Below are 27520 nucleotides of genomic sequence, written 5' to 3'. Positions count from 1 at the left end.
GTGCATGATGTACGTGCGTACCGACATGTGGAATACAGACAGGGGCCACACATCTCAAAGAACCTCCAGTCACAGTAAAAGCGGCAAAGAGTCCTGTGGCACCTTGTAGACTAACAGACGTATTGGAGCATGAGCTTTCGTGGGTGAATACCCACTTTGTTGGATGCATCCGACAAAGTGGGTATTCACCATAAAAGCTCATGCTTCAATACGTCTGTTAGTCTATAAGGTGCCACAGGATTCTTTGCTGCTTTTACAGATCCAGACTAACATGGCTACCCCTCTGATACAGTCACAGTAAGTCACCTTCACTTAAAATGTGGTGTGTAGCTGTTTTTGTCAAATTTCTACTGCTTTGGGATCACCAGGGGCCTTGCCTGAAACATTGTACCCATCGAGAGCACCAGGTTTAGGAGGGGTTCCTCTTGCCCTGCTGTGCTCCCTGTTTTAGTTGAGTGTGATGAGTGCCCTTAATGCTTTAAGGAAGGGGTCTGAGCCAAGATGTGACATCCCATGCCACTTGTAAAAGTGTCCAGTAAGGAAATGGCAAAATGGCTTCTTATGGCTCAGGATCCATATTCTTCCAGTGGAACCTTGGAAGGCACCTGTTCTGGTTCCAGTGGCTCCAGTAGATTGCACTGGGGAGATAAGAGTCTCCAAGAGAGAGTCTGATGTATCCTGGAGCAGCTGGCATTCCCCAGATCCTGGGGCTGTTAAGGAGGACAAGACCTTTTCTAGTTTGGCATGGTCAGGTCAGTCCTATTCACGGGGGGTGCCCCTTGGAACTGTTTGGCAGACCCCCACAACCTCTCTGAAGGATCTGCTGCCATCACTTCTGGACTGAGGACAAGTCCCCAGCTCGGGGAGACCTGTTTTGGGGGCCGATTGATGCTATACTTGGATCCGAGGATCTCTGGTCCCTGCTGGATCTGAGGTGGGTGCTGTTGTTTTCTCAGTTCCAAGATGATGGGTGCCGTGTCATTTTTCTGCAGCGCCATCTTGGTGATATTTTTTTGGCCAGACAGCTTCAGAGTTCAAGCCCTGTTCAAGTTTTTTACTCCACATGGGTACTGAGTACTTTGGTGTTTGTCCCTTTGGGCCTCCACTTCCTGGGTCAGCAGCTTTTCTGAGGTGCCGGTGAGGGGTCCTGCTCCTTGAGCACTCTTCGCCAACAGAAAAGCAAAGGCCCTTGGGAGTCCTTTGTCTACCTCTACTGGAACCTCAGGATCAGCAGTTAGTTACTCCTGAGGGGATTCTGCACCAAAACATTAAAAATTTTGCGCACAATATTTTAAAATTCTGCAACTTTTATTTGTCAATAAATAAATGCAGAGGCTCCAGTTTGGCAATGGGGAGCACAGGCCAGTAGCTGCACAAAGGTTAGAGATCACTGTGTAGCCTCTCCATCCCTAACCCCAAGGACATGGACTCAGTGGTGAGGCTACACCCAACCCTGATGCAGCACAAGACCTGGGCCTGCCCCAGAAACGTCCTGGGGCCCTGCCCCTCTGTGCCAGGTGCACCAGGTGTGAGGCAGGCAGGCTCAGCCAGGCAAGATCCAAGTGTGGAGGGGCTCATTGTAGGGGGATCCAGGTGTGGATGAGAGGATTCTGTTTGGGACAACCTGGGTGCAGGCAGCTTGAGGGGGGGTCCTAGGTGTGTGGGGGATCTGGTGCAGGGGCAATGGGACTCTGTAGGGGTTTTCAGGTGAAAGTGGTTGGGGCTCAGCAAAGGGGTCTGGATGTGGGAGGTGTGGGGGCGGCTGAGTGCTGGGGGAGGAGGGCTTGCTGTGATGGGGGACTGGGTGCAGCTGATTGGGGTCAGTGGTGTGGGAGTATGGATGTGGGGGCTCAGGGTGGGGGGTTGCATGCAGGGAGATCAGCGGGGGGTGGTCTAGGTACAGGGGTGGGTGTCTGGAGGCAGGGGGTCTGTGTGCAGGAGGCTCCAGATGCCGGAGTTGAGGTTTGGTGGGGTTCTGGTCTGGAGTGGTTCTGGGTGTACGGGGTGAGGCTTGGCAGGGGTGTCTGAGTAGGGGAGGTCTGGATGTGTGAGGGTTGGGCAGATGGAGGAGCAGCTCCCTGCACAGTGATCCCTGCCCCTGCAGCTAAGGCGTGATGGGGAAAGGAAGCAGGGGAGGATGCTGAGCTTCCTGGAGCTTGGGGAGGTTTCTGTGGGTGATTTTGACACAGCCCCAGCCACTTCTTCCAGGGGAAGAGGAAGTCCTGTCCTTCCCTGCCTCCAGCCTAGCCAAGACTAGCAGCTGATCCCAGCTTAGGCTAGGAGCCACTGGCTGGAGTGTCCCCAGCCCTGTGGTGATTTACCTCTTCACTGGCTTCTCTGGGTGCCTGAAACAATGTGCCTGCGCAGGTAGGGAGTGGTGCCTGACTGCTCTTGCAGCTTCCCTTTGCTTCCCCGTCAGAGAGTCATTTTTCTGCAGGGAAGCAAAGAAATCTGTAGGGGACACGATTTCTGCACATGTGCAGTGGCATAGAATTCCCCCAGGAGTAGCAGTTCCACATGGTGTGGACTCAGATGCTTTTCTGACAGAAAAACAGCAGATATAACTTGTGCCATGCCTGCCTTGTGCAGGCTTTCCTGGCACCTTCCTCAGAAGCAGCTGGAGGTAGAAGACTCAGGTAGATGGACAACTGGTCTGATCCAGTGTGGCAATTCCAATGTTCCTGTGCTGAATGTCTCATTTTATTGGCCAGAAGTGTCTCAGAGCTGTAAGTCCTGATGGTCAACACCTGATGCTGTGTGTTGCGCAAAGACAAGGTGATGCCTAGGCCTCCCCCAAAACTTCTGACTAAAACTGTATCAGATTTTCATTGTGATTAGCCTGTCTCATGGCCTGTGCTTTTCCCATAGCTACATATCCATCATTCATAGAGGAGGTAACACATCTCGCATCTCAAGCACTACTGACCTCTCCTTTGACAGGGCTTGTCATTTAGAAAGTTGTATGGTCTTTTTGTCATCTGTGGAGAAAAACTTACAGCTCAAGCCACTTCATCTCAAATGCATCCAGTTGTGTTATAAGCTGGCAGCTGCTCCTACGCAGAAATGACTCTCTGCTCTGTCAAGTAGGATGATGGCAACCCCTGTAGTGCTCCACATCAAAATGAACAAAGTGCTAATTGTCCACTGATTTCCTTCCTCTTGCTAGAGGCACAGAGTGTATACTTATGTCTATTTCCATCTCCAGTCTGACTGCTAAACCCCTACGTATGTCTTTACTTCTGCACTTTACTGAGGGGGGCCAGTAGTTCAAACACTATGGGAGGCTCCTATCCTCCTTAGGCACTAAGGAGATCATAGCTTAAGCAATTAGACCATGGGGGTGAGAGTCTGCCCCGCACTTACCTGCTGCAGTCTAACTACTGTCCACATGGCCACTCATACTCTGGTGACACGTTAACCGCTTGTTAATGGACATTCAGCTGGTCCTGTTTCAAAGAGGACTAGCTCAAAGCATTTTTATAAACTGTTAACTCACATCAGCTGGTGCATGTGGACAGTTACTCTGCAGCAGGCTAGTGGAGGGTAGATTCCCATCCCAGCTTGCCAGGTCCTCATGTAGACAAACTCTAAGATATAACACTGCTCTTTTTCTTCACTTCCAAGAAAAACAACTTCAGCTGGAGTGAATAAAGTTTGGCCATCAAACCAGCTGTGGCATTGGGAAAACTCAGATCCAGACCAAACGCTGCAGTTTGGGCCCACCTCAAATAAAAAACAATACGAGGCTTCCAAATCCCAAACGCAGTGGGATCATTTTGGAAAGAGGGTTGTACTCTTGGAACCAGTGGTGGTTAAACAAAATACACGTCTGATAGAGAAGTATCTTTAATGATATCCCAGAAGGGGATAGAGATGTTTCTGGGGGCTAAGTTTTCCAAGATGGTAGGAAAGTCTCTTATCACCTGCTAGTGATAGTACGTAGTAATGATGGAACCTCTCTAGAAAGAGGTGATGTTAGAACACATTTAACTACTAAGGCAAAGCTCAAGGATAAGTTAAAGTATAGGCAGGTTGTTTCCCACCTAAGGCTTGGCAAGCAGGCAAGACTGCCTTAAAACCAGTTGACTATTTTATGGGCAGCCAGTATAAAGAATTCAGAGTGGGGGTAAAATGATCATAATGGCCCAATCCCAGGGACCCGGTGACCAGGGGCCTTCTGCACCAGTCCTGCTGGGAGGAGGGAATTGCTGATTGAGCCCTGGGCAGATGAGGCTACAAGCAGTGCAGCAGAGAACAGTTCCTTTAGCCTCTGTGACGTGTGGCACTGACTGTGCCTCTGCAGGATGGTGGAGATGCTACATCATGAGGCTTCCTTCCTGCACCAACAAGAACTACGTTTTCCTGATGATGAAGTGGCCCCAATGCTCTGAGCCAGCAGTGGCATCCTAGCCCTTCACCTCAGCTCTGCAGAGACTGAGTCAGCTGAGTCTGGGAGGCAAAAGATGCATGTGGCTGTAGTGATGAAAATGCCTAGCAGAGTCCCTGTAGAAATTCGCACCTCCTCTATACTAGCACAGCACTTACTAACAAATGAAGACCTAGAACTTAACTCTCTCTGCCATCCTCTCGGAGGCTGCAAGATAGTGTATTTGTTACCATCATTTAAATCTAGGAGAACACACATGCCATCTCTAGGAATCGTATTATTTCTTTCTTAGGACGACAAAGTCCAGAGCATCTAATGTGAAGAGGAGGACAGGCCATAAGAAACCATTCTCCTCTTATTGTCATGACAACCAGAAATTCTTCTATTTTTGAAGTGTTGGACCTGTGAAAAATTACTTCAAAACTCAACCTGCTGAACTGCAAAGAACCCCCAAATGCTATAGAAATCCTAATTGCTGAAATTTCATGGCATTATAGGTACACATCACACACCAAAACCTTAGCACAGTGCAGATGTGTTGTACACAACCCTGCTGAGACCAGTGCGGCTGCAATAATGCCAATTTAACATACCTGACTGCTTGTTTTCTTCTCCACAGACCATGAGAAGCACAGACTGTGTAAAAGTGCAGACTACATGAATTTGCACTTCAAAGTGAAATGGCTGTACAATGAATATGTCCACGAGCTGCCTGCCTTCAAGGGGAAAGTGCCCGACTATCCAGCGTAAGTCAGTTGTATTCTCTGTCATAAATTCCATGTCTTACCCCATCTCACGCCTTCCTCAAGGGGATCCTTTTGCTTTCCATTAGTCTTCCTCGTTACTTTCCATCCTTTGCCCCCTCTACACTTCTTTCTGACCATACCGAAAGCATACTAGCCTCCTCTCAGCTATTCCTCCTCCTTACATACATGATTGTTTCATCTCATTGTACAGTATGTCTCAGCTCAGTGTCAGGAGCCAAAATATTTAGCAGATGGTTGGCCCTTGGGACCTAGGTTTGATTTGGGGGTGATGTTGCATGCGATGGGTACTGAGTTGCTGCGGAGAACTCCTTCTTGGGTGCTGGCTGGTGACTCTTGCCCACATGCTCAGGGTTTAGCTGATCACCATATTTGGGGTCGGGAAGGAATTTTCCTCCAGGGCGGATTGGCAGGTGCCCTGGAGGTTTTTCGCCTTCCCCTGCAGCGTGGGGCACGGGTCGCTTGCTGGTGGTGTCTCTGCAGCTTGAGGTCTTCAAACCATTTTTGAGGATTTCAATAACTCGGTCCTGGGATAGGGGTTGTACAAAATTGGATGGGTGGGGTTCTGTGGCCTGCCTTGTGCAGGAGGTCAGACTAGATGATCAGATTGGTCCCTTCTGACCTATGAGTCTATGAGTCTATGGCATGCTTACCATACGTGGTTTGGTTGCATTGGGCTGGGCCTTGTAATTTTAACTCTGTAATCAATGATTAAACAGCAAATGCTCTGGCTTATCAAACCTTGGCTTCCAAGCACTGTCCGAGTGGCCACCCAAAATTCCTGCTAGAAGCTGGAGCTCCTACTAGCGGCTGCCTTTTTTTTTTTTTTAAATAGGCACCTTCCTTAGTAAAGCAGGGTAGGTGTCTTTAGATCAGACTCAGTAACGACACCTTCCCTGACCAAGGAGCTCACTTAGGTCCTCTCCTCCCTGCAGCTCTTCTGTCCTCCTTTCTGTACTGATGCCGTTTCTCTTTAGTCGAGGTTGCAAAGGGTCTGACTTGAGTGATTTGTTTCCTGGGATTGATTTACTGGGTGAGCAAGCCCATCCAGCTGATATAAATCTGTCCCGCAAAGGGCAGAGCTGGTTCAGTGCAGGCTCACCTTGGGAGAATCCCATGAGTTTCAGCATGAACTACTGCATTAAACATGGGGCAAAGCAGATACCCTTGATATAGACCATGTGATCCAGGCTATGTAACCTATGGCACATGTGCTGAAGGCGGCACGCAAGCTGATTTTCAGTGGCACTCACGCTGCCCGGGTCCTGGCCACCGCTCCAGGGCCTCTGCATTTTAATTTAATTTTAAATGCAGTTTCTTAAATGTTTTAAAAACCTTATTTACTTTACATACAACAATAGTTTAGTTATATATTATAGACTTACAGAACTAGACCTTCTAAAAACATTAAAATGTGTTACCGGCACGCAAAACTTTAAATTAGAGCGAATAAATGAAGACTCGGCACACCGCTTCTGAAAGGTTGCTGACCCCTGGTCTATATCCAGGGAGGCCGGTGAGGATCACAGTTATACAGTCTGTCTGTCCTGCCCTTTAATAGCTGTAGTTGCTGGTGACTACAGGTACCAGATTGCAATAATCAACCTTGTTCCAAATAGCCTGGCCTGTTGCTGGGGCTTGTAGCCTCTGTGGGCAACACCAAGGAATTAAAAATGAGGGCATGTCCCATCGAAGTTATAAAGTTAGGCATGGCCCTTGGGCTCCTAGCAAGCTGTCAGTGCAGCCCTCGGGTGAACACAATTCTAACATGCCTGATCTACAGGGCATCATTCAATTTTGGATCACTCAAACCTGATATAATAACCAATCTGAACAGTGGGCCTTGGGAACAGATCAGCAGAGCAGTGAGAGGCTGCATGGTCCTGTGGACAGGAGACTGGCCTGGTTTCCTTTCTTGGCTCTGCCTTTGAGTCAGTGAGCTTTAGGCTGGTCACCTGATTTCTCTGTACCGTATCTTAGTTTACAGATCAGTAAATAAGGATAATAATGCTTAGCTATTTTCCTAAGGAGCTCTGCAATCTATGGGCAAAAAATGTGACCCGGGTGTCACTAAGCAGTAGTATTCAGAACCTGTTGGCTCTGTCTATGCAGTATCTCTCTATAGAGCTCCTGGTACTGTGGTGTACTGTGCAGTCTCCAGCATCCTCTGCTGATGATCAATGCTAATATCTAACACTAAACATGTAACCAAACACATCTAATGAGTATTTCAACCATATCCCTCAGCTGTCTGTGCTCCCATACCCACCACTTCAAAAATACCGCTGGGGCTAATCATAGCAATGCGTTAGTTTCTTCAGACAGTGGCATGATAGCTATTTTATAAAATGCAACTTCATTAAATACAGAAGATACTTAACATTTTCTGCTTCAGATTCAAACCTAGTAAACTCTTTGAGACCAATCAAAACACAACCATCCAGAGAGCCGACTCTTACGCCTCAGAATGGACAGGAGACAGAGCTCAGACCCGTTTGCCTTATCCCGTACCTGGCAGTGGGGGAGAGAATGCTTCCGAGTGACCCATTCCTGATGGCCTTGAAAATAAAGTCAAGGTTTCCAGGTGCTGACTGTTAAATCTGTCACTCCCTCTGCTTTCAACAACCCCGGGTAGGAACACAGCTGGCAGTCGAACATTAGAGCTTCGTCTTGTCCGTTTCAGAAGTCAGCAGAAATATGGAAGAGGTTAGGCCCCTGGAGCTAGGGTTTGGGCCCCTAGGGGTTGGGCCCCTGGAGCTAGGGTTGGGGCCCCCAGGGTTTGGGCTCCTGGAGCTAGGGTTGGGGCCCCCAGGGTTTGGGCTCCTGGAGCTAGGGTTGGGGCCCCCAGGGCTTAGGACCCTGGAGCTATGGTTCGGGCGCTCAGGGGTTGGGCCCCTGGAGCTGGTGTTGGGGCCCAACTTCTTATTCTTTGTCCTTTCAAAGTGCTTAAGATTGCATGGCTTTTTTCTAAATTATACACATCAAGTAGTGTGATTGTACCAGAGACTCTGGACATAGAAGGCATTTCTGCCTTTGATATCGTGACTTACAGTGCACCTGTTTGGCCCAATCTTGAAAACCCAGTCTCTGTTTTCACCCCTGGAACTTGCATGCTCAGTTGAAAACACTGTTTCGATGTCTCAGTACCTGATTTATAGAGGCAGCCAGGTACCGAGTACCTTCATTTTGTCTGCAATGTTCTGGCCAGAGAAGCAGAGGCCAGGTTCAGGCCAGGCTGAAAGTGCAGCCTTTTGCCTCACATTAGATCTGTAACACACGACAATAGGAAATTGTCACTGCTCCCATTCATGATATAGCAGAGCGCACTACACTGAAGGGTTTATTCCAAACCAAAACTATCAAGAGAGCTGTAAAGATGACATAGTCAAGCCCTCAAAAGTCAGGGTGTGCTGCCTCTTGCGTATTCATTAGGTCAGTGTGTACTGGCATGTTACCAGGCCATCATTTCCACAGGACCTCTGTGTCATTTGCTGTGTGAGTTCATAGATTCTAAGGCCAGAAGGGACCATTATGATCATCTGGTCTGACCTGTAGAGCACAGGCTAGAGTGTTAGTGCGAATAAGTTACAAAGGTGTGGCACTTACTTTTTCGATCACTTATTAAAACAGGCAGGAAGAGGAAGGCAATTGCTCTCTATCAAACAACATTTAAAAATGTGTCTATGAAATTAATTTTTAAAATAATTTTATCGTTGAATACGCTTATTTTGAAACACATTCACTAGGATAAATGATCGGTCTATCCTTGCTGTTCAGTGAGTGTGCCCCTTTCTCATTCACCACACACTCCCAACCTCAGCTCTGAGAGCCAAACTTTGCAAGTAAATTTAGACTAAGGAACAGCTCTGGATTTACACTGCAGTTGGAAGCAGACTGAGTCTGGGAACCTGTGCAGACAATAGTCCCTTGTCTACGATCATGTTATTAAATATGGCATCACAACACTGAGAGACAAGGGGACAGAGGTAAGATTGCACTTTTAACTAAAACTACAACATTTCCTGACTTGAGTGTGTACTTGGCAACATTAATGTTCTCTTAGCATAGTTCTCTCTGTGGAGTTTCAGGTGGAGGGGGGTCTTAAAAGAACCTCCTTCCCCAAAATTATCTTCCCTTTTTGCCAGGCAGTCTGGCTAGACAGCAAAACACTTAAATGACTGTGAATTTGTGAGCCATTGTGCTGGAAGTATTCTGAATCCCATCTATGGCTAATGGCTTTGTGTTCTCACCACCGCATGTGGCACACTTTCTGTAGTGCCCCACCTCCTCCTGTGAGTGTGCAGTGAATGTCAAAGGTGCAGTAAGCAATGGCTGGTAGGGGATAACCAGTAGGCAGTTCTGCCTCATTCTGTGCCATAAGCAGCAATTAGTAAGTAGCAAACAGCCTGTGTCATTCATTGAGCTGTAACTTTCTGGGGCAGTAAGCAATACAATGCAGCATGCAGGTTGGCACTCAGGAGCTCTGCAGGGGATGGGAGACTTGGTAGCTGCTCTCTTATAAACTACCTCTGTTTCCTTAGTACCTGAGCGCTCTTGTTTTAAAACAAGAGCCATGGCTTAAAAAGCAAACAAAACGTTCCAATCAAGAGAGTCCTGCACCCCATGCACAAACCATGACTCTCAAAACCTCAGAACTGCCAGGTCAAAAGCAATTTAACTGGAACATGGAAAGACCTTGTCTCTGTGAGGGAAATGTTCCCGTCACTGCTGCCATAGATCAGCATGGCTGACATTGTGGTGGGTAGTGCTGGTGCAGGCAGGCTGCTGCTGGCATTTAGCACTGTGTCACTTACAATTTCCAATATTACCATGGGTGTGCTGTATATGCCAAGGTGTTAGGAGTATTTAAGGCTACCCAGCATGCTCTGAGTTTGTGCTCTCTCTGTCTGTCTCGCTCTCATGTCTCTCACGTTATTTCACATTCTTTGCTAATTCAAGCAGCCCATAATTAGCACCATTTGAATGAGCTCCATGGCCTGCTCAGAGAAGGTTGTACTCTATTGTGAAGCTCCTATAATACACCTTTTATGGACTGAATTCACACATGGGCCCTTTTTTCCCTTGCTTGTGAATGCTGTTTAGTAATATATGAAAGTGAGATTTGCTGCAGCTGCAGTACTTAAATACTTACATATAGAAGAGCTATGTAATGAGCTCCAGAGAGATGTTTAACTCCGATGAAACCTGAAATGCTATGCTGCTTCTTAAACACCACTGAAAACCTCCCCTCTGTATTGTCCTGATGCTTTCAAACAGCAAGAGAACGGGGTCTGGCTAGCTCAAGGGATTGCTGACGGGATACAGATCCTTTTTCCTCCTGTTTTCTGGTTCAGATCCAGCACATCAGTACTGGCAGCTGTCTGGTGCAGTGAATTAAGAGTCTAGTCCAGTTCCAAGGGGATAAATGTCCACATTGTAAAGCTATCTCCATGGCACACAAGGGCACTCGTTTTTAACAGGCTCAGTCTCCAGAACCCTTTCCATCCTGCTATGCTATCCTCTCCCCTCTCCAGGATAGGAGGTGGGAGAGCATGGGGGAAGCTTATCCTCCTTTGCCTGTGTTCTACCTGTTCTTGGAATTCATAGAACTCCACTCTAGGGTGGGTCATCTGGACCCTTTCATATGCACTAAAGTCACTTGCACTCTCACAAGAGATAAGTCACCATGGCACTGCTGATTCTGCATGGGCTGGTGTCTTCTATGGGGATAGTATAGTGCCACCAATCTGTCGTTAAGCGTTCTCCCAGGCTGTTACTGAATTAGCATGCCAAAGAGTCACAGACTGGATCCAACTTGGAGAGCAGTTGTTCCTTTGGAGGAGAGGATGCCAGGCTACCCTAGGGAGGGTATGGGCAGCAGAGAGCAGCATTGGGGTGGAGAAAAGTGCCTCATCTGGGGTCTCCCTCCCCCAACTTCCAAAATATGTCCTGCACCTGGAGCCAAAATGGTAGGAGGCCCAGGGAAGCCACTTCCTTCTCTCTTTCCTTATGCAAATGCCCCTAGTGCAGATCCCACAGCAAGAGCTGCAAGTTCACACAGCAGACCTCTCTTCCCATACCTGTATCCATTAGCTTGTCCCTGGGAGCAAGTGTAGTTAAATTCCTCAGAGCCACTGGTAAAAGCCAGTGAGCACATGACTCTTGGGGGGGTGGGGAGAGAGGGCTAGTAACAGACAGGAAAAGAGAAAAATGAATAAAAGCATTGAAAGCAAAACCAGAGTCAAGCTACTGAAGAGGGAGAGAGCACGAGCAGAGGTGGAACAGTGCAGGGGAGAATGAATCATATGGGTGAAATGGTAGCAACTGTGCTGAAGCGCGTGGTTATGAGGGGCCCCATCTGACAATCCAGTATGCGGGGGTCAGGCAAAATTGTGGCCTGTTGTTCCTGCCCAGGAAGCAGTGTGGGCACACATGTAAGTACACCTGTGTGTGCGGGTGCTGCTGTCCTTCAGGTCCTCCCTGGGGAAAGCCAGCTGGGCACCCAGGCAGATGATGATCAGCTTTCAGCCTGGCTTGCTGGAGGGTCAGCTGCTGTCTGGCAATAAATGGAACCAATAAAGCTGGGGATAGGAAAGCCAGGATTTTTGCTGTATTGAAAGCATTTGAATCACTGAAAGACTCATCGAATGCTGAGAGGTGGGAATGGCACAAGGTTAGTAGTTGTGAGTAGGCCCCCCGTGGCAGTGGCTGCTGCTGCTGTGTTTCACACTGTAACTTGCTCTCCTTCCTCTCCCTGTGGCAGATGGTTTGAGCAGTTTGTGATGCAGTGGCTGGATGAGAATGAAGATGTTTCCCTGGAATTCCTGCACGGAGCCCTGGAGAGAGATAAGAAAGATGGGGTATGTAGCTGTATTACTGTGCCCAGGAACCAAATATTGCCACAGCAAATTCAGAAGCCTGAATGTGGACACAGCCATTTTAACTCACTGAACAAATGGGAATCTCCTTTATCTTGAAACTTTGTCCCCAGGTCCTCATGACCCATTTTAACCTAATAGGGAGAGCCGAGCAATTCCTTTACATACGCCGCTGCTGCTAATCTGTGTCAGCAAGAGGCTTGGCATTCTCCCACGTCCCCACGCCTGTGAGATAAGTCATTGAAATACATGAAACTAGGTATGTGTCTAATCGTGACAGTGAAAGTGACCTTAATCCATCTATTCTGTGACCTCACCGAGTGCTCCCAGAAGGCTCTGCTGTGATGTGCATAGCCTGTTTGAATTTGGATGAGACCCCTCATTTATAGTTCTCCATTTGAAAAAAAATCTCTGTGCAGTTTCTTTTCCATGTTGCTCGTTAAATGAACAGGCAAATGATGCATTTCATGAAAGGTCTCAGCAATGTATTTGCCATTCCCGGGTGTTGAGTCATGTCCCTTCCTGGTCTAGACTGCAATTGTCCAAGGGAGAGAGGTCCTTAGAGCCCGTAGAAAATTAGGTGCCAAACTTCTTTGGGTCCCTTTGAAAACTCCTTCCTTAATTCTGGGGTGAACGTGTTCTACTTTGCAGCTGCCCAGTGCCCACGCAGTAGAGAAAGGACAGATACCTGGAAAATACCAGCTGTCTCTCCCAGATCAGTTCAGGACATTCAGAAATTACCGTATGTGGTTTTTGTTTAGTTCCAGCAAACATCTGAGCATGCTCTATTCTCCTGCTCGGTGGTGGATGTCTTCACACAGCTCAATCAGAGCTTTGAGATCATTAAGAAACTGGAGTGTCCGGACCCTGAGATTGTTGCTCACTATATGAGGAGGTTTGCTAAGGTAACAGTACTAGCATTTAACTCTTCATCTGCCTTCAGTTGTATGGAGAACTTTAAAGTCCTTTTAGGGCTTCTTATTGTTGGTTTTAACCGATAAACACTGATAAAAACACCCCCTGTACAAAAAATTAAATAAAATAAAAATTTAGAAAACCTTGGCATTTCTCCAGTAAACACGGGAAATGGTTAAATGTATCTAAGGGCCTGTCTACATGGAGCAATAACACACACCACAGCAGGGCCGCTGTGAGGGGGAGGTGGAGGGACAAATGGGGCAATTTGCTCTGGGCCCACAGGGGCCCCCGGCCCCGCCTCTGCCTTTCCCCATCCCCCGGCGCCTCAGCGCACCGCGTCAGGAGCGGTCCTGGACAGCGCTGCAGCAGCGGGACCTGAGCTGCTCCCACTGAGTCAGAGCTGTGGGTAAGGGGGGGCCTGCGAGCTCCAGTCCTGCCAGAGCCAGGCCACTGCAGCGCTGTCCAGGAGCCAGGGCAGCTCCTGGATGCGGCGCACTGAGGCTCCGAGAGAGGGGAGAGGCGGTGGTAACCCTGGACAGCGCTGCTGGGGGCGGTCAGGGGATGGGGAATGAGGAGTTGGATCATGGGCATTCTGAGGGTCTGTTGGGGGGGGAGGGATAGGGGTCCAGGCAGTCAGGGGATGGGGAGGTTGGTCGGGGGATGAGGGGACAAGGAGCAGGATGGGTTGGGGATTCTGAGGGGAGCAGTTGGGGGGCAGGAACTGGGTGGGGGTCAGATAGGGGGCAGCACCAGGCTGTTTGGGGAGACATAGCCTTCCCTGCCCTGAAGCTCATTCAGCAGTTTGAGGCTTGCAGACAGCTATTTAACACACAGAGCCAAGCTGTTATCTTTTCCCTTAGGGCTACCGTTCCTTTCACTTCTCAAATGCCAAATTATAGTCTACATTTAATTTCAGTGCCATAGGGAGAGTCATGTTGGGGGTGGGGGGGTAGCATTTAAAATTAGCCACTTTAGGTTAACAGTGATAGAGCCAAGAGAGCCATGGGGGAGGGATTACATGAGAAGAGGGGGGCAAGTTGGGCAATTTGCCCCATGGCTGCAGGGGCCCCCACGAGAATATAGTATTCTATAGTATTGCAACTTTTTTTATTGAAGGAGCCTCCAAAATTGCTTTGCCCAGGCCCCCTGAATCCTCTGGGTGGCCCTGCACCACAGGGGTGTGATTTAATTGGTTTGTGTAGACCTTGCTACTGTGCACTAAAAGGTTCCTAGTCCTCTTTAACATGGTGCTATTTGAAACAGGACTACGTTAAAGTGCAGTGAGGAGCATTACAAAGAGATTATTCATTAGAGGTTACGCAAAGAGAGAGCCCTTAAAAAGCTTGATTTTCAGATATCTGCATAAAACTTAAAAATTGCTTAAAAAAAAAATAACTGCCCAAAAATGAAATGAATGAACCCTGAAGAACAGAAGCTAAGTGCTTTGGCAAATCCTGTCTACTCTAAGTTATTGGTTTGATTTTATTTTTGTGTTCTCTTGCAAACATCCTGCCTTTCTCTGTGGAAGAGGAGAGTATAACATTGTTCGTTGTTGTCTTTGCAGACAATTGGGAAAGTGCTGATGCAGTACGCTGACATTCTCTCCAAGTGTTTCCAGTCCTACTGCTCCAAGGAGAAACTAGTGAGTTACATTTGATTTCTCCCCCGCCCCCTTTAGAAATCCAGGCATCATTGAACTGTTCTGCAATAGCTTTAAAATAGCAGGTAAAGGAGTCCTCGTACTGCATCTGGGAAGCCATAAACCTCGTCATTGCGCTCATGTCATCAAGCCCCAGCTGTTTTATGGAGTTAACTGTGATTTGCTCACTTATAAAATAAAATTGGGCACTTGGTGTGTGTCAGTCCCACCACACCTGTGTCAGAGGGTTTTGCTCTGCATTAAGGAAGTGGAAATAAATGTTCCAGACGCATGCACCTTGCTGGCTCTGCTGTGATCCCCTCCCTCCCCAGGCTGCAGCTGCACATGGAATTGTAAAGAGCAGAGATGGACCCTTCCTGTCAGGCTCATGCTTGCACGGTGTGCTTGGCCACATGCCAAGGTGATGGCCAAGGTAGACTCAGCCTGGCTTGCTGGGGCTTGGACTTTTCTCCCCATCTTTTCATTCTGAACCTGGGGAACTGCTTATGGCAGCTGCTGTCACCTTTTTCCAGGGCCCTTTGGAGTGAGGCATCAAATCTAGTGTCTAAATCTTGTTTTATGGCTATGAAAAGAAATGGGCGTGGGGCACTCTTTGTAGATCTTTAAACCATCTTTGTCTCCCAGTTGGTTTTCACAAACACTTCCCAGTGTAGTATCCCCTGCTTCTAACCAACTTGTTGTTCAGCCCCTTTTATAGGTCATTAATGGTGGTGGTAAATAAAACTGTGTCTGAAATCTGGGTGCTTGTCGCATGCTGTTCTTGACGCTCTTCTTTAATGAAGCCAGGGGAATGCTCCAGCCTCCTCTTAGCAAATGGGTTTTCTCCCTTTGTGCTCACCTAATTCAAACTCTGTCCTTGACATTGGCGGGACATGGCACCAGAGAAGTCAGACTCAGATCACAGTGGAGTGATTGGTAGGTGTCGCTCTGGGCTATTAGTTGGTGTATTTTTTTCTGTGTGGTTCAATAGGTAATGCAGCTGCGGCTGCCCCAAGAGAGTGGAAGAAAAAGATTAATGTTGTTCACTCCGTTTTCATGTGTTTACCAAGGCTTTCTCCCCTTTCTGCTCCAAGTGCTAATTGTTTATACGGTTTCATTCTTTCTACCCATAATTATTTTCTTCAAAAGAAATAATTTCCCACTCTTTTTTCTTAAAGTAAAGACCACAGCATGCAAATGGAGTCCACCTGTGGTGTTCACAAATCGTTCAAATCTTCTGTAGTGTCTGAACAGTGATCTGTGCTATACCCGACCCGATAGCCTGCCAGGGGTACAGATAGAATTGGCATCCATCCATGTTTGGGGAAACTTAACGTTTCATTCCCAAAGTTTTCTTTTGCTAATGGCACGCACAAACAGCAGTGAATTACCCCAAAGAGACTGAAGCCAAAATAGTACACATCTGATCCATGCTAGTGTGGTGGAAATCTTAGCTTAATCTCTGGAAGGAAATGCCTATTGCGCGCCCCAGCATGTAGACATAACCATGAATGACAACAGACGGGGCTGGGACACTGCCGTCCCCCAGTTCTGCTCAAGAGAGATGGTCCAAACAAGACAAGCCATTACACTTCTGTGACCTAGAACTCAGTCAGGCTGCCAGATGCTCCTTTTCTTCAACGCCCAAGTCAGTGACCTTCCTTACTTCATATAGATCAGGCAGGAATTTTCCTATATATGGACAATTGAGAAGCACCCTTAGAAAACCCCTTAATTGGTAGAACTAGGGTTTGGCAAAATCTAATCCCCTATATAGAAAAGCTTCCATTCAACTGGAAGTCTGGCACTCTCATCAGGAGTGTTACTGGAGCAGAGGATCATCATTCATGGGTGTTTGACTGTTTGATTCAGTGGGGAGCTGTTCCCTTGTAGGTGGGTAGATTTGCTCATATGTCAGGGTACTTAGAACAGAAGATTCATCTCGTCCCCTTAGGATTAATGCCACTTCACCACGGTCTGGTAGTTTTCTACGTCAGATATCTGCCTCTATGCTACAAATCCTCCAAACTGCTACTGGATGCTATTGTCAATTCAATGGCTCCACGGGTAGTGTGCTCAGAGGAGAGATTCTGAATGAAGCAGCCTGAGACATATCAGTGCATCCCTTCTCCCTTCAGCCCTAGCTGAGTCCCACCCTAGAGATGTTTGGGGTCTGCTACATAGTCCCTTAATTGCAAACGGGGAGATTGAGCAGATAAATTTTTCCCCCTCACTGATGCGTGAATTTCTGGGAGTGGCTACCTCGGTGTGCAGCACCTCCCCTTATGTTCTGTATGCAGTTCAGATCTGCACAGGTCGGAGTTGAGAGGGTGATGTGAGAATGGACTCTTGCAGGAGGGCAGCTGCCGGCTGTCTCCTGGAGCAACCCCTTAACCACTGATTGGCATGTCTGCAAGCAGCTGCCCCCTTTCCCGGTTGGAGAGAGGGACTTTCCTCCTCAGCTTTGTTAGTACTGAAATCTGCCGTTCCTCTTCATTTACATGCTGGGGGAAACTCTAGCCCTGGCTGTGCCTGTGAAAGAACAAACAATACTGTTGTCACCCAAATCAGTAACAAGACTTTGCCATTGCTTCCTTCAGCCCTGCATCCTGATGAACAACATTCAGCAGCTGAGAGTGCAGCTCGAGAAGATGTTTGAGGCCATGGGTGCTAAGGAGGTACGAGCACTAAAACTGGCTACTTATGTGCAGAATGACTGGTTTACCTAGAAACTCCGGTAAAGATTAGGGCCCCATTGCTCTAGGGGCCGGGCTGTCGGAGTGAAAGGACAGCCCTTGCCCCAAAAATCTTTCAGTCTAATTGAACACAACAGCAGGTTTTTCAAACAACAGACAGGAGCAGGGGAGGGAGGACAAGAGAAGAAGTAATAAGACAGTAATAAGAACATACATTAATGTGGGCTGGACAGGGGCACAACAAGATGTTTTCAAGTCTGTTTTTTAAATATGATAAATTGTCAACAAACTCTCCCCATTATGGGCATAAGTAATTTTGTGCAGTGTGTAAACGAAGGGCAGTAACTTGGTTGGGAGTAAATGACCTACATTTAATCTATTCTAAACACACACAGGCTGTGTAATGGCTCATTTCTTGGATCCCTAAGAAATGGTTTGCGAAGGTAGATTTATTGCCGTGTTCCTGTGAATGTTTTGTTCAGAGGGTAGCAAGTTTCAAAGACATGAAAGAATTTTGTTTCAGTTGCTGTTGGTGAAGAGAGGATGCGCAGCTATAATGTATATCTTTTTTCCTCTCTTTTCATTGCTTTTCAAGACCCAGGATGATGAAGAAAAGGACACTGCTCCTGTTAGGAAAAAGTCTTTTTCAGAGCCTCGGGGCATTTTCTTTAGCTGTGATGTGCTAGATCCTGCACTGTCGTTTGCACGCCGAGAGGCTAGTTCAGGGGTGGCAGCTTAGCTTTTTGACTCTGCACTGTTGTTTCCAAGTCTCTCTAGTGCTCAGTGGCATAATTCTAAGAAGTGACAAGTGCTTGTTTTTGAGTTTAAAAAAATAAATAAATAAAAACCTGCTAAATGTTTCACTGGCTAATGCAGGGGTGACAGCAAAGCGGTTTTCTTCCCAATGGAGTTCAGTTCTCCTGAAACACAATGTCCCAGCAACCTCGACTTGTGTTGCACAGGTGCACCGAGCCTTGACATTACATCAGTCATGGCCCCAAAGGGCCAGTTTTCCAGAACAGTTGCTCCCATGATTAAACGTATGTGACTGATTTTATGAAGGCATCACTCGCATATACGGGGGTCACCATTAGGAAATCAGCATTTGCCAAGTTACCCACAGTGCTATCTGATAGCCATGGTATTTCCTTATACTTACAATGGGGAATAACCTCGTATCTCAAACGCCTGGTGGTAAACTGTGTTGAATGACAATCTAAACAACATCGCTTAGCCTGGGTAAGATCACCCTCCGGAAAGGGCACATCTTTCAGCACAGAGTCTCAACAATGCCTGTCCCAGCGCTTCCCTAGTGAGTTGAGAAATCACAACGGGGTTTCAGCTTGTACCCCAGGTTCACAGGAGAGACCTGTGGCCAGCACTGGGGAGGTGCAAACCTCTGTATTTTCACACTCCTGCCTAATGCTGCGTGATGACTCGGCACTTCATGAGCAATGAAATAACAAGAGCATGTTGAACTGTTTGGTGTAAGGTACAGTACAGTGCGTGTAATGTACTGGAGTGTTTAGGGTACATATGTTCTGCACGCTGTCTGTGGTACGCTAACGCTCCACCTCTGTCCAGACAGTCGGTGCTCAGGGTGCTTAGACTCTAGCTGGAACAGGAATGCAGATCTCAGCTGTGCTATCACACAGCAATCATCCGGAACAAAAGTACATTTATACAAAAACTCATGTATCTGCCAGGACCTTTGTGAGCTCCCTCTGCTGCGAGCTGTTCCCTTCCAGCCCAGCTTGTCCCTTGCAGCATCCTCCATTGAAAGCCTCCTCCTGTAGTGACATGAAAATGGCTGAGAAGCTGCAGGCTCTTCAGCGGTCTCCCTGCACTGTGGGGTTATACAAGGAGGAGGAGATGTTCTGGGAGCTCTGGCTCAAACCCTGTGACTCACACTTGGGAACTAGCGAACTTGGGGAGCGAGAGAATGCAAATGACATGTTGAGCAACTGGAATATTGTTTGCTAAATATATTAGCAAGTTTTCTTGGGAGTGAAACTCCTTGCTACATGCTGTTTGTTCACCTCATCCGCCTGCCACTGCTCACCAGAAATACTTCATTTAACTTGTTCCAAGTACCTGAAATAGCTGACCTCCGCAGGGTTTTCCTCTTGGTATGCGTTTAGTACTTTGCTGCATAGATTAAAACCCTGCCAGATCCTTGGTTCTGCTAGCCTAGACTGCCTTGTTCTAGTTTTAGTGGCTACTCTGATAGAGATTAGTCCTGGCCAGTGAATATCAGTTAGTGAGATGACGACTGAAAATAGAGCTAATTATGTGTTCTGGAAATCCCTCATCTTGTGCAAAGTTTTTGTCTTCTCCTTCAAGAAGGACAATTACTTGGTGTTTACAAGAGATGCATACAGCATCCATACTTCATACAGTGGTTGGCACTAAAATATAGCAGTGAGGGCAATGTTTACATAGAAAGCAATGAGAAGAGGTATTTCTCTGTAAAGAATAAGAAAATGTCATGTTGAGGTCACATCAGTGCTCTAAGTAAATGTTTATTTTTTTGTGTTACCCAACGTATTGTGGCTAAATGGAAGCACCTTGACAGTTTTCCTGTTGCAGGTAGACAAATCATGTATATTAGGAGTTGCAGATTGACAAATCATAGAAATTAGGAGTTGGAGGTGGTGAGAGAGATTAAATGAATTTACGATAGCATGCACTTTGATTACTTCAGCTGCATTCTGTTCACCTAATCCATCTACACCTGGAGTACTTCTGATATTATAAAGCTCCGAACAGGTTTCAAATAGTTGTTCCTTCTCTTCCCAACTGTGAAATCCCATCCCTGCCAGCATTCTTTGTACTCTTCCTAAAACATTACCCAAGGATATCAGGTGTGGCATAAGGCAGCATTCAGCCCTAGACCCCTGGGCATAATACCCAATATCTTGTGACCCACTGAGGCTAGAAGCTGGAGCACAAAAGATCTGGAAAATCCTCCTTCCAGTGGGGTACTGCCCTTGTTTCACACCTTGGAAGATCCCAAGAGATTCTCTCATTCAAACTACATTATAATTGATAGAAAAGCTCTTTTAGATCATTTTAGAGTTTTATGACACTTTATTTTTCTCTCTTTGAGCCTGTGCAGTGGATCTCATGCTGCTAGGACAACTTGACTTAAAGGGATACAAATATTATCAATACAGCTTCTAAAAACCTCTCTCAAATGTCAGGTATTTGGGAAAAAATAGTGTTCCTGCAATTATTTGTAGTGGTAAAAGCATTATACACAATGGTGTTGTGGTGTAAATGTTGTAGGCACAGATTCTATGGTGATGGTAGTCATATATGTTCCCTGATGTCACTGATATGACTTTGAAGTAACTTGTATAATTCACTCATCTCTTCACAGATGCATAATGACATTTTTCTGAAAGCTGTGCTCTAGGAATTATTTTGGGGCAGATCTCTGGCCTGTGTTACGCAGGTGCTCAGACTGGGTGATCGCAATGGTGCCTTCTGGCCTTGGAATCTGAATATCTTTGAATGTGGCAGTCATAAATTCATGCAAGCAAAGCAGTCACAGAATCCATAGAATATCAGGGATGGAAGGGACCTCAGGAGGTATCTCATCCAACCCACTGCTCAAAGCAGGACCAATTCCCAAATCCCTTAATGGCCCCCTCAAGGATTGAACTCACAACCCTGGGTTTAGCCGTCCCCTGCTCAAATGACTGAGCTATCCCTCCCCCCTCATGCTACCTGTGCTGTTTTCTCGTCACTCCTCATGTTGTTCTACAGACCCTTGCTTGGGAATGGTACAAACAGTCTGACAGTGGGCAGTGTCATACTTTCTATTTTCATTCGTCAGGAACGACTTTGCAGCCCACTTACTGCCGCCTTTTGCCTTTCACGAGTTATGCAGTCATTAACTTCTGCAGGATAAAAAACCCATGTACTGCACTGCCCACTGCCACGAATTCTCGATATGTTGCAAAAGCCCAATTAAAAAGTGTAGAAACTTAGATTTTCTTTTTGAAGTACAAACCTCCCAGGGAAAATATCAGAGAATATTATTGTTTACAGTAGAACCTAAGAGTTACAAACACCAGAATTACGAACTGACCAGTCAACCACACGCCTCATTTGGAACCGGAATTACACAATTAGGCAGCAGCAGGCACACACACACAAAAAAGCAAATACATTACAGTTCTGTGTTAAATGTAAACTACTACAAAATAAAGGCAAAGCAGCATTTTTCTTCTGCATAGTAAAATTTCAAAGCTGTATTAAGTCAATTTTCAGTTGTAAACTGTTGAAAGAACCACCATGATGTTTTGTCCCAAGTTACGGACATTTGAGTTATGAACAACCTCCATTCCTGAGGTGTTCATAACACTGAGGTGCTACTGTATTGAGCCTTGAGAACAAAGTCTTTAGTAGACCAGTTTTCATGCTATCAGCTAAGCTGTTATGAAAAATGCTCCAGTAAAACATACTCTCTTCTTAGTGTTCAGCCAGATTTCTCCCTCATTTTAAATGCTAAGTCACCTGTATGACAAACCCCAGGATAGCTGAAAAACAGCCTTGACTTTGTAATAAGAGCTGTGGGAAAGCATTCCTTGGGTCCAGGCTCCTGCTAAGAGCTTCTTATCCTGCTGAATTCTTCTGGCTTGTAAGACTGCTGTCAAATCCACAGTAGAGTTAGAAATGCACACTGCTGGCTTTGCTCAGCCCTCCATCTTCTCCCTTTCCTGAAAGGTGGTGGGGAAGTGAGTGATCCTTGGGACCAAGTGACATAAGCCAATGTATTGTGTCCTTTTAAAGAAGGTCTCGATCTGGTTTAGTTTATCAAAAAGTGTGAGATGTGTCTTGATTACAGTGTACAAGTACCTATGTGGGGAGAAAGTGCTGGTACCAAAGGGCAAAAGGCACGACAACCATCAGGAGGTGCATGTTAGAATCAGACAAAATCAAATTTAGAAATAAGGCACAAATGGTTACCGGCAAGGGGATTAACCATGGGAACAAACTGCCATGGGAAGAGGTAGAGTCTCTATTCTTGATGCCTTCAAATAGAGACAGGATGCCTCATCTCTGAAAAAAGAGATAATGCTTCCTGGCTTCATGTATGTGGTGGGTGTTGAGAGTCTCCATTCATTGTCTCGACGCTGCTTTTAGATCCTCAAACGATGCTGTGGAAGTGCCAAGTATTATTCCTACTAGAATTAGAACATTTGTTCAGAATTAATCACCATGTAATCTAGGCTGTCTCATGTTTCATAGAAAGAGAACATTCTTATTAGCTTGCTTTCTCAGTGTCACGCTCCATGCACCCAGCGTGAGGGAGATTTTAAGACTCAATAAGGCAGTGGAGTTCCAGCTTCCAGCAGAAATGCCATGGTCATGATATATATTACAATACACCAACTTTCTAATATTCCTTGCTGCTCTGCTCTGCAAGCCTGGTTTATTGTACAGTCCAAGTGGCGTTTCCTGTTCTCATGGAGAGCTGGTACACTTAGCAGTCATTGACTGAGCAGCCAAGTAGATATCTGTTCATTCAGGAGCCTTTATCAGTGCTCCACCATATTGGCAGAGAAGAGTTTCCAGCTACACTGAAAACTGAAGAAAGTCTATGAAGGACCGTAACTTGTATCTAATTCAAATACAGAAATAGTAGGCACCAATCTCATGCCCTTCTAATGGACCTAAATCCCAGTTCAGTTAATCCCCTGCAGTTTGTCGCGCGAGGGAATGCCAATACCAGCCATTAAGGAGGTAGTTAATACATTATCTACACGTCTCCTTCTTATGTATTAGCAGCTGTTCAGAAGAATCAACATCTACATAATGACAAAGGACTTTTCTGCCACTGAGCTGAGAAATTCAGCACCACAGCTGGCTTTCCTTCCACTATCACTTAGTGGCTACTAATGTGTAATGAGGAAAAAAACTAGAAACTTTTTTAATCAGTGTCAGTAGCAGTCTTGTTAATCACACCTGAAAAGGGGGCGGGGGTCAGTTTAGAGGAGAGAGAGTGCTACAGGGATCTGAGTTTGGGTCTGCAACCCCCTGGCCAGAAGCACTGTAAAGGCCTGAGTGTTCATGCCCTGGGTGAAGTGTTGCTCCCAGATATCCTCTCTAGCCAGCGCAAAACTTGGTGATGATAGGATACCGAGGAGCCATATTATGCTCTCTGATGGGAGGGGAAGGGGAGGTTCACTGCTACAAGAATAAAATAGTAAGAGGCAGCCTGGATGCACTCAATGCATCCTCTGTAGTAACCATGCTCTGAGTTCCCCTAGCCTCTGTTTGCCAGAAGTTGGGAATGGGCAACTGGAGATGGATCACTTGCTGATTCCCTGTTCTGTTCATTCCCTCTGGGGCACCTGGCACTGGCTACTGTCCAAAGACAGGGTACTGGGCTAGATGGACCCTTAGTCTGACCCAGAATAGCCATTTTTTATGTTCTTATGTAACTTTCCACAGTAAAATAACTCATTCGTTGTACACTGCATGATCTCGACATTCCAAGGGCCATGAGTTGCCATGCACCATCGCTGTCATAGATGCTGACCTAAGAATATCCTGTGGATTCAGCACAGCCACAGCCTATAGCTATGAAGGAAATAGCAGGCGTGGTGAGTGATCAGTACCAGTTCTGGTGGCTTGTGTAAGAAGAGAGCTGATCCTCTAGTTCAGCTGGCAAAGCATTTGTCTGAAATGTCACGGTGAGTCAGGCTGATCCTGAGTCCCACTCCCCCAGACAGTGGGCTGAGCTCAGAGGAGTAACGGTGCTGTAAACTGCACATTCTGCATTGGAGACTAAACTGATGGTGTCTTACGTGCCTGGGGAATGGAAGGGGGCTGGATGGTAGAAAGAAAAGCAACCACTAGGAGACTGTATCCCTAGCTTTTTACCAGTGAGTTGGGCCCAAAATCTCTAGTTAGCCTCCTGTTCGAATCATGCCATCTTCACTGCTGCCTGTATGGAGAAACAGGTGCACAGGGAATGACATTACAAACTCACATTAATAAAGCTGGAAAGTCACTGCAGGCAGCGCTTCACTCCTGAGACTCATAAATAAACCAACAGCTGCTATTTCTCTCTCTGTTTTTGAAAATTGATCTAGAAGACTGGTAAGCACACTTTCTAACACCTATTAAAATCTGGATTTTCCCAGCTAGTTTATTAAAGGGAAAGGCGTGAATCCCATTCCAAATCTCTGTATTTCCCCAGAGGCTTTGCTTTCTCTGATAGATGCTAAAGGAGATAAGCAGGGCCCCAGCCAGCACAGAATGTGGTAGCAGGAACTCCTGTTGTCTTTAATTCCTGTCTAGGCTAAATCTCAGTATTGGAGCTAGAAACCTAAGCCCCTGAATTCTAGCCACCACACTGCTGTTGCAATGAGTGCCTGTATCAGTGACTAGATGGTCTAAGTTGGAGGTCAGGCTGGAGTTCTAAAGTCCCAATTCACAAACAGCAGAGGCGTTTTATTTATGCTTAAGAACCAGAAGACTGATGTAACCAGAAGTGATCCTGTTTTACATAATATAGCATTTCCAGCCCAAACTCCGCATGTGCAGGCAGCGCTGCCCTGCTGAAATACAACCACCTAAGGCTGGAGAGAGGCAACCGCCAGCATCAGGCACACTGCACAAATGCAGAAGAGGGAAATTCTTGGCTCTGGGTCGTGGAGCAAACCAGGACTCTTAGGGCAGGGGTCAAGAGATCAGTCCCGTTCATGCAGTGCAGACAGGATCTCAGGTTTTAATGTCTCAGCTGAAAGACTCGCACGCAGTGATCTTGATTGTATCTCAGTCTAACTCAGGAGTATTCAGGGCTGATCACGAAGGGGCCAGATCTTCATGTGATCTGGATCCCCAACTGGGTCATATTTTCAAAAGTGCTCAGCACATAACTGCTCCCTTTGTGACACTTATGGCCAGATTTTCAGAAGAGGGGAAAATGTGGCCATATTCCCCATGTTCCACTGAACCGCAGCCTGAAGTCTGTGTAATGACTGGAGGTAGAAGGTGGTGCAACTACTGTCAAATTCACACATGGAGAAACAAAGCTCAGTAAAAAGCCACACTTTAAAGAAGCCAGTATTTGATTAAACCTATAGCCACAAGGCGACTCAGAACCTAAAGGTATATATTGCAGTAACACAGCAGTCTGGGTTCTGTGCCAGAAAGGTTTAAATGTTTCTTTATTTCTTACCTCCATGAGTAGCAGGAAAAGGGATGTCTTTGAGAAGAGGTGGTGGAAAGTAAGAGCCAAAGTAACTTCTGTTCATGTCTCCCAAGTTCTATGGGGAGGTCCCTCATGGCTCTATCACTGGCCATGAAGCTCTACGGTGATGCCTGGGAAAGGATACTAGTAAACACATTTTGAGGATATTTCATGTGCTTTTCTACCATTTAGTCATCAGTGGCTAATGGTGCTTTGAGGAACAGCAAACCAACCTCCACTTTCCAGCTAAGCATTCTCCTTTTGTCCACAGCTGGACCCAGAAGCAAGTGACAATCTCAAAGAGCTCCAAGTGAAACTGAACAATGTTTTGGATGAGCTCAGTGTTGTGTTTGGTAACAGGTTAGTACATCTACGCTCTATAACCATGAAAACATTCCTTTCCTTCCACTCCAGCTGCATCTCTCCTGAGACTGAGAGAGATGAAAGTAAAACACATGGCAATTTCACAGTGTGTTTCTGTTTTGAATCAAATTCGTGGCCCTGACTTTGCTCAATTCTCCATCTGAAGAATTGAGACGCTTTTGGAAAACTATATCTGTTGTGTTAATTGCTCTGCCTGGGAACAGAACATGAGAATCTGAACTGTGACATATATTTGGATTACATATATTGCTGATGCTGCTGCTAACAGCACTTGTGTCTGGGAGAATAGAGTCCTGTTCTTCATTGCTCTGAAAGCAGTTTCCAGTTGAACATTCAGAGGTGATATTCCTGTTTAAATGCAAACATTCTGTTAAAGTGCCTAGCAGCTGAGTGCTTTCCGATTGTTAAATGAGTGTTACAATCGGAAGGAAACTGGCTTAGCATTTGTGAATCACACTGAGACTCGGTACTCTAGTGTTGCAGAGGTTGGCACTTTTTTATAGGCTGGTCAGTCATTGTTGGCACTAGTGCCAGAATTGTTGCTAGTTGCAATTAAAAGCTTTATTTACAAATCATAGATACAAATTACCTGTGGCAGGGAATGTGCCTCGGCTATCACAACTCTACAATGAGCACAAAAGTTGTAGCTTAAGCAAGACTGGAAGGCTGAAGACTGTCTTCACCTTTGCTGGATGTTCAGGTCTCTGTATGGAGGCACGGAATGAGTATCAACTGGCCATAAATAAGTTTAGCCTGCGAATTAGAAGAAGGTTTCTAATCGTCAGAGAAGTCAGGTTCTGGAACAGCCTCCCAACAGGAGTAGTAGGGGAAAACAGCTTAACTAGTTTTAAGGTGGAGCTTGATACATTTATGAATGGGATTTATGGGCTGGGGTGGCCTGTGATAGCAGGAGGCTGGACTTGATGAGCCAGGAGTTCCCTTCCATCCTATGTTCCTAAGTAAAATGTCCCCCAATTGATCCAGTCTATTCATCTTTTAAAATCACTATTCCCCGCAATAAGGAAAGTTCACTCATCTATGCCCTGTAAAAAGATTAATGAAGGCACATTCAGTAGTGCAGCTCCTACCTGGGTGGTGAGAATAAAAACTCAGCCTGACTGCTCTGCCTCCCATCCATACAGTATTTATGACCATCAGTTACTTTGGGGACTTATTGACACACAGCTGCATTTTCAGCATATGGAACTGGTAACTAAGTGTGTAACTCCCATTGCTATTCATGGAGGGTGGCAGCAGGAGATGGGGAGATATGAACACATGGAACTGAGTCAATGACATTCATAATTAGATGGAGGATGAATGAGAAATCATAATTAGTGGGTTAGTATTGTTATCTGACACTTGTCTTCACAGTGTCAATGTTACAAGACAATTAGGGTGGAATCTTGGCATTTGAAAGTGTAATTTACAGAGATTATGCAGTATCAGGACACGTTATCAGGGAGTGTTTCAGAAACATGTGCCAGAGAGAGAGATTAACCAGTCAGTAGGATTCAGCTGCTTTATTTATTCAGAAGTGATGGTATCAAATTAAAAGTGGAAGGGCAGCTTACTGTGCAAGACAGATCTCCTCCTCAGGGATGTAGCTGAGAGGTAGGATAGGTGTCCTCACTAGCATAAA

General features: G+C 46.3%; 1 protein-coding gene across 4 annotated transcripts in view; it reads left to right on the top strand.

Moving 5' to 3' along the window:
• The window catches only part of UNC13B (unc-13 homolog B), a 336698-nt gene that overhangs the window by 264908 nt on the left and 44270 nt on the right, over nucleotides 1-27520 (top strand). For all 4 annotated transcript variants that reach the window (XM_050943528.1, XM_050943527.1, XM_050943525.1 and 1 more), the window contains 6 exons: nucleotides 5007-5133; nucleotides 11915-12011; nucleotides 12791-12934; nucleotides 14512-14589; nucleotides 17187-17264; nucleotides 25766-25854. In XM_050943528.1, the coding sequence (XP_050799485.1) occupies nucleotides 5007-5133; nucleotides 11915-12011; nucleotides 12791-12934; nucleotides 14512-14589; nucleotides 17187-17264; nucleotides 25766-25854 (613 nt within the window). The remainder of the gene's footprint in view (nucleotides 1-5006; nucleotides 5134-11914; nucleotides 12012-12790; nucleotides 12935-14511; nucleotides 14590-17186; nucleotides 17265-25765; nucleotides 25855-27520) is intronic.

Source organism: Gopherus flavomarginatus, chromosome 3 (assembly GCF_025201925.1).
Source record: "Gopherus flavomarginatus isolate rGopFla2 chromosome 3, rGopFla2.mat.asm, whole genome shotgun sequence".
Lineage (NCBI taxonomy): Eukaryota > Metazoa > Chordata > Testudines > Testudinidae > Gopherus > Gopherus flavomarginatus.
This window is presented reverse-complemented; position numbering and strand designations above follow the sequence as displayed.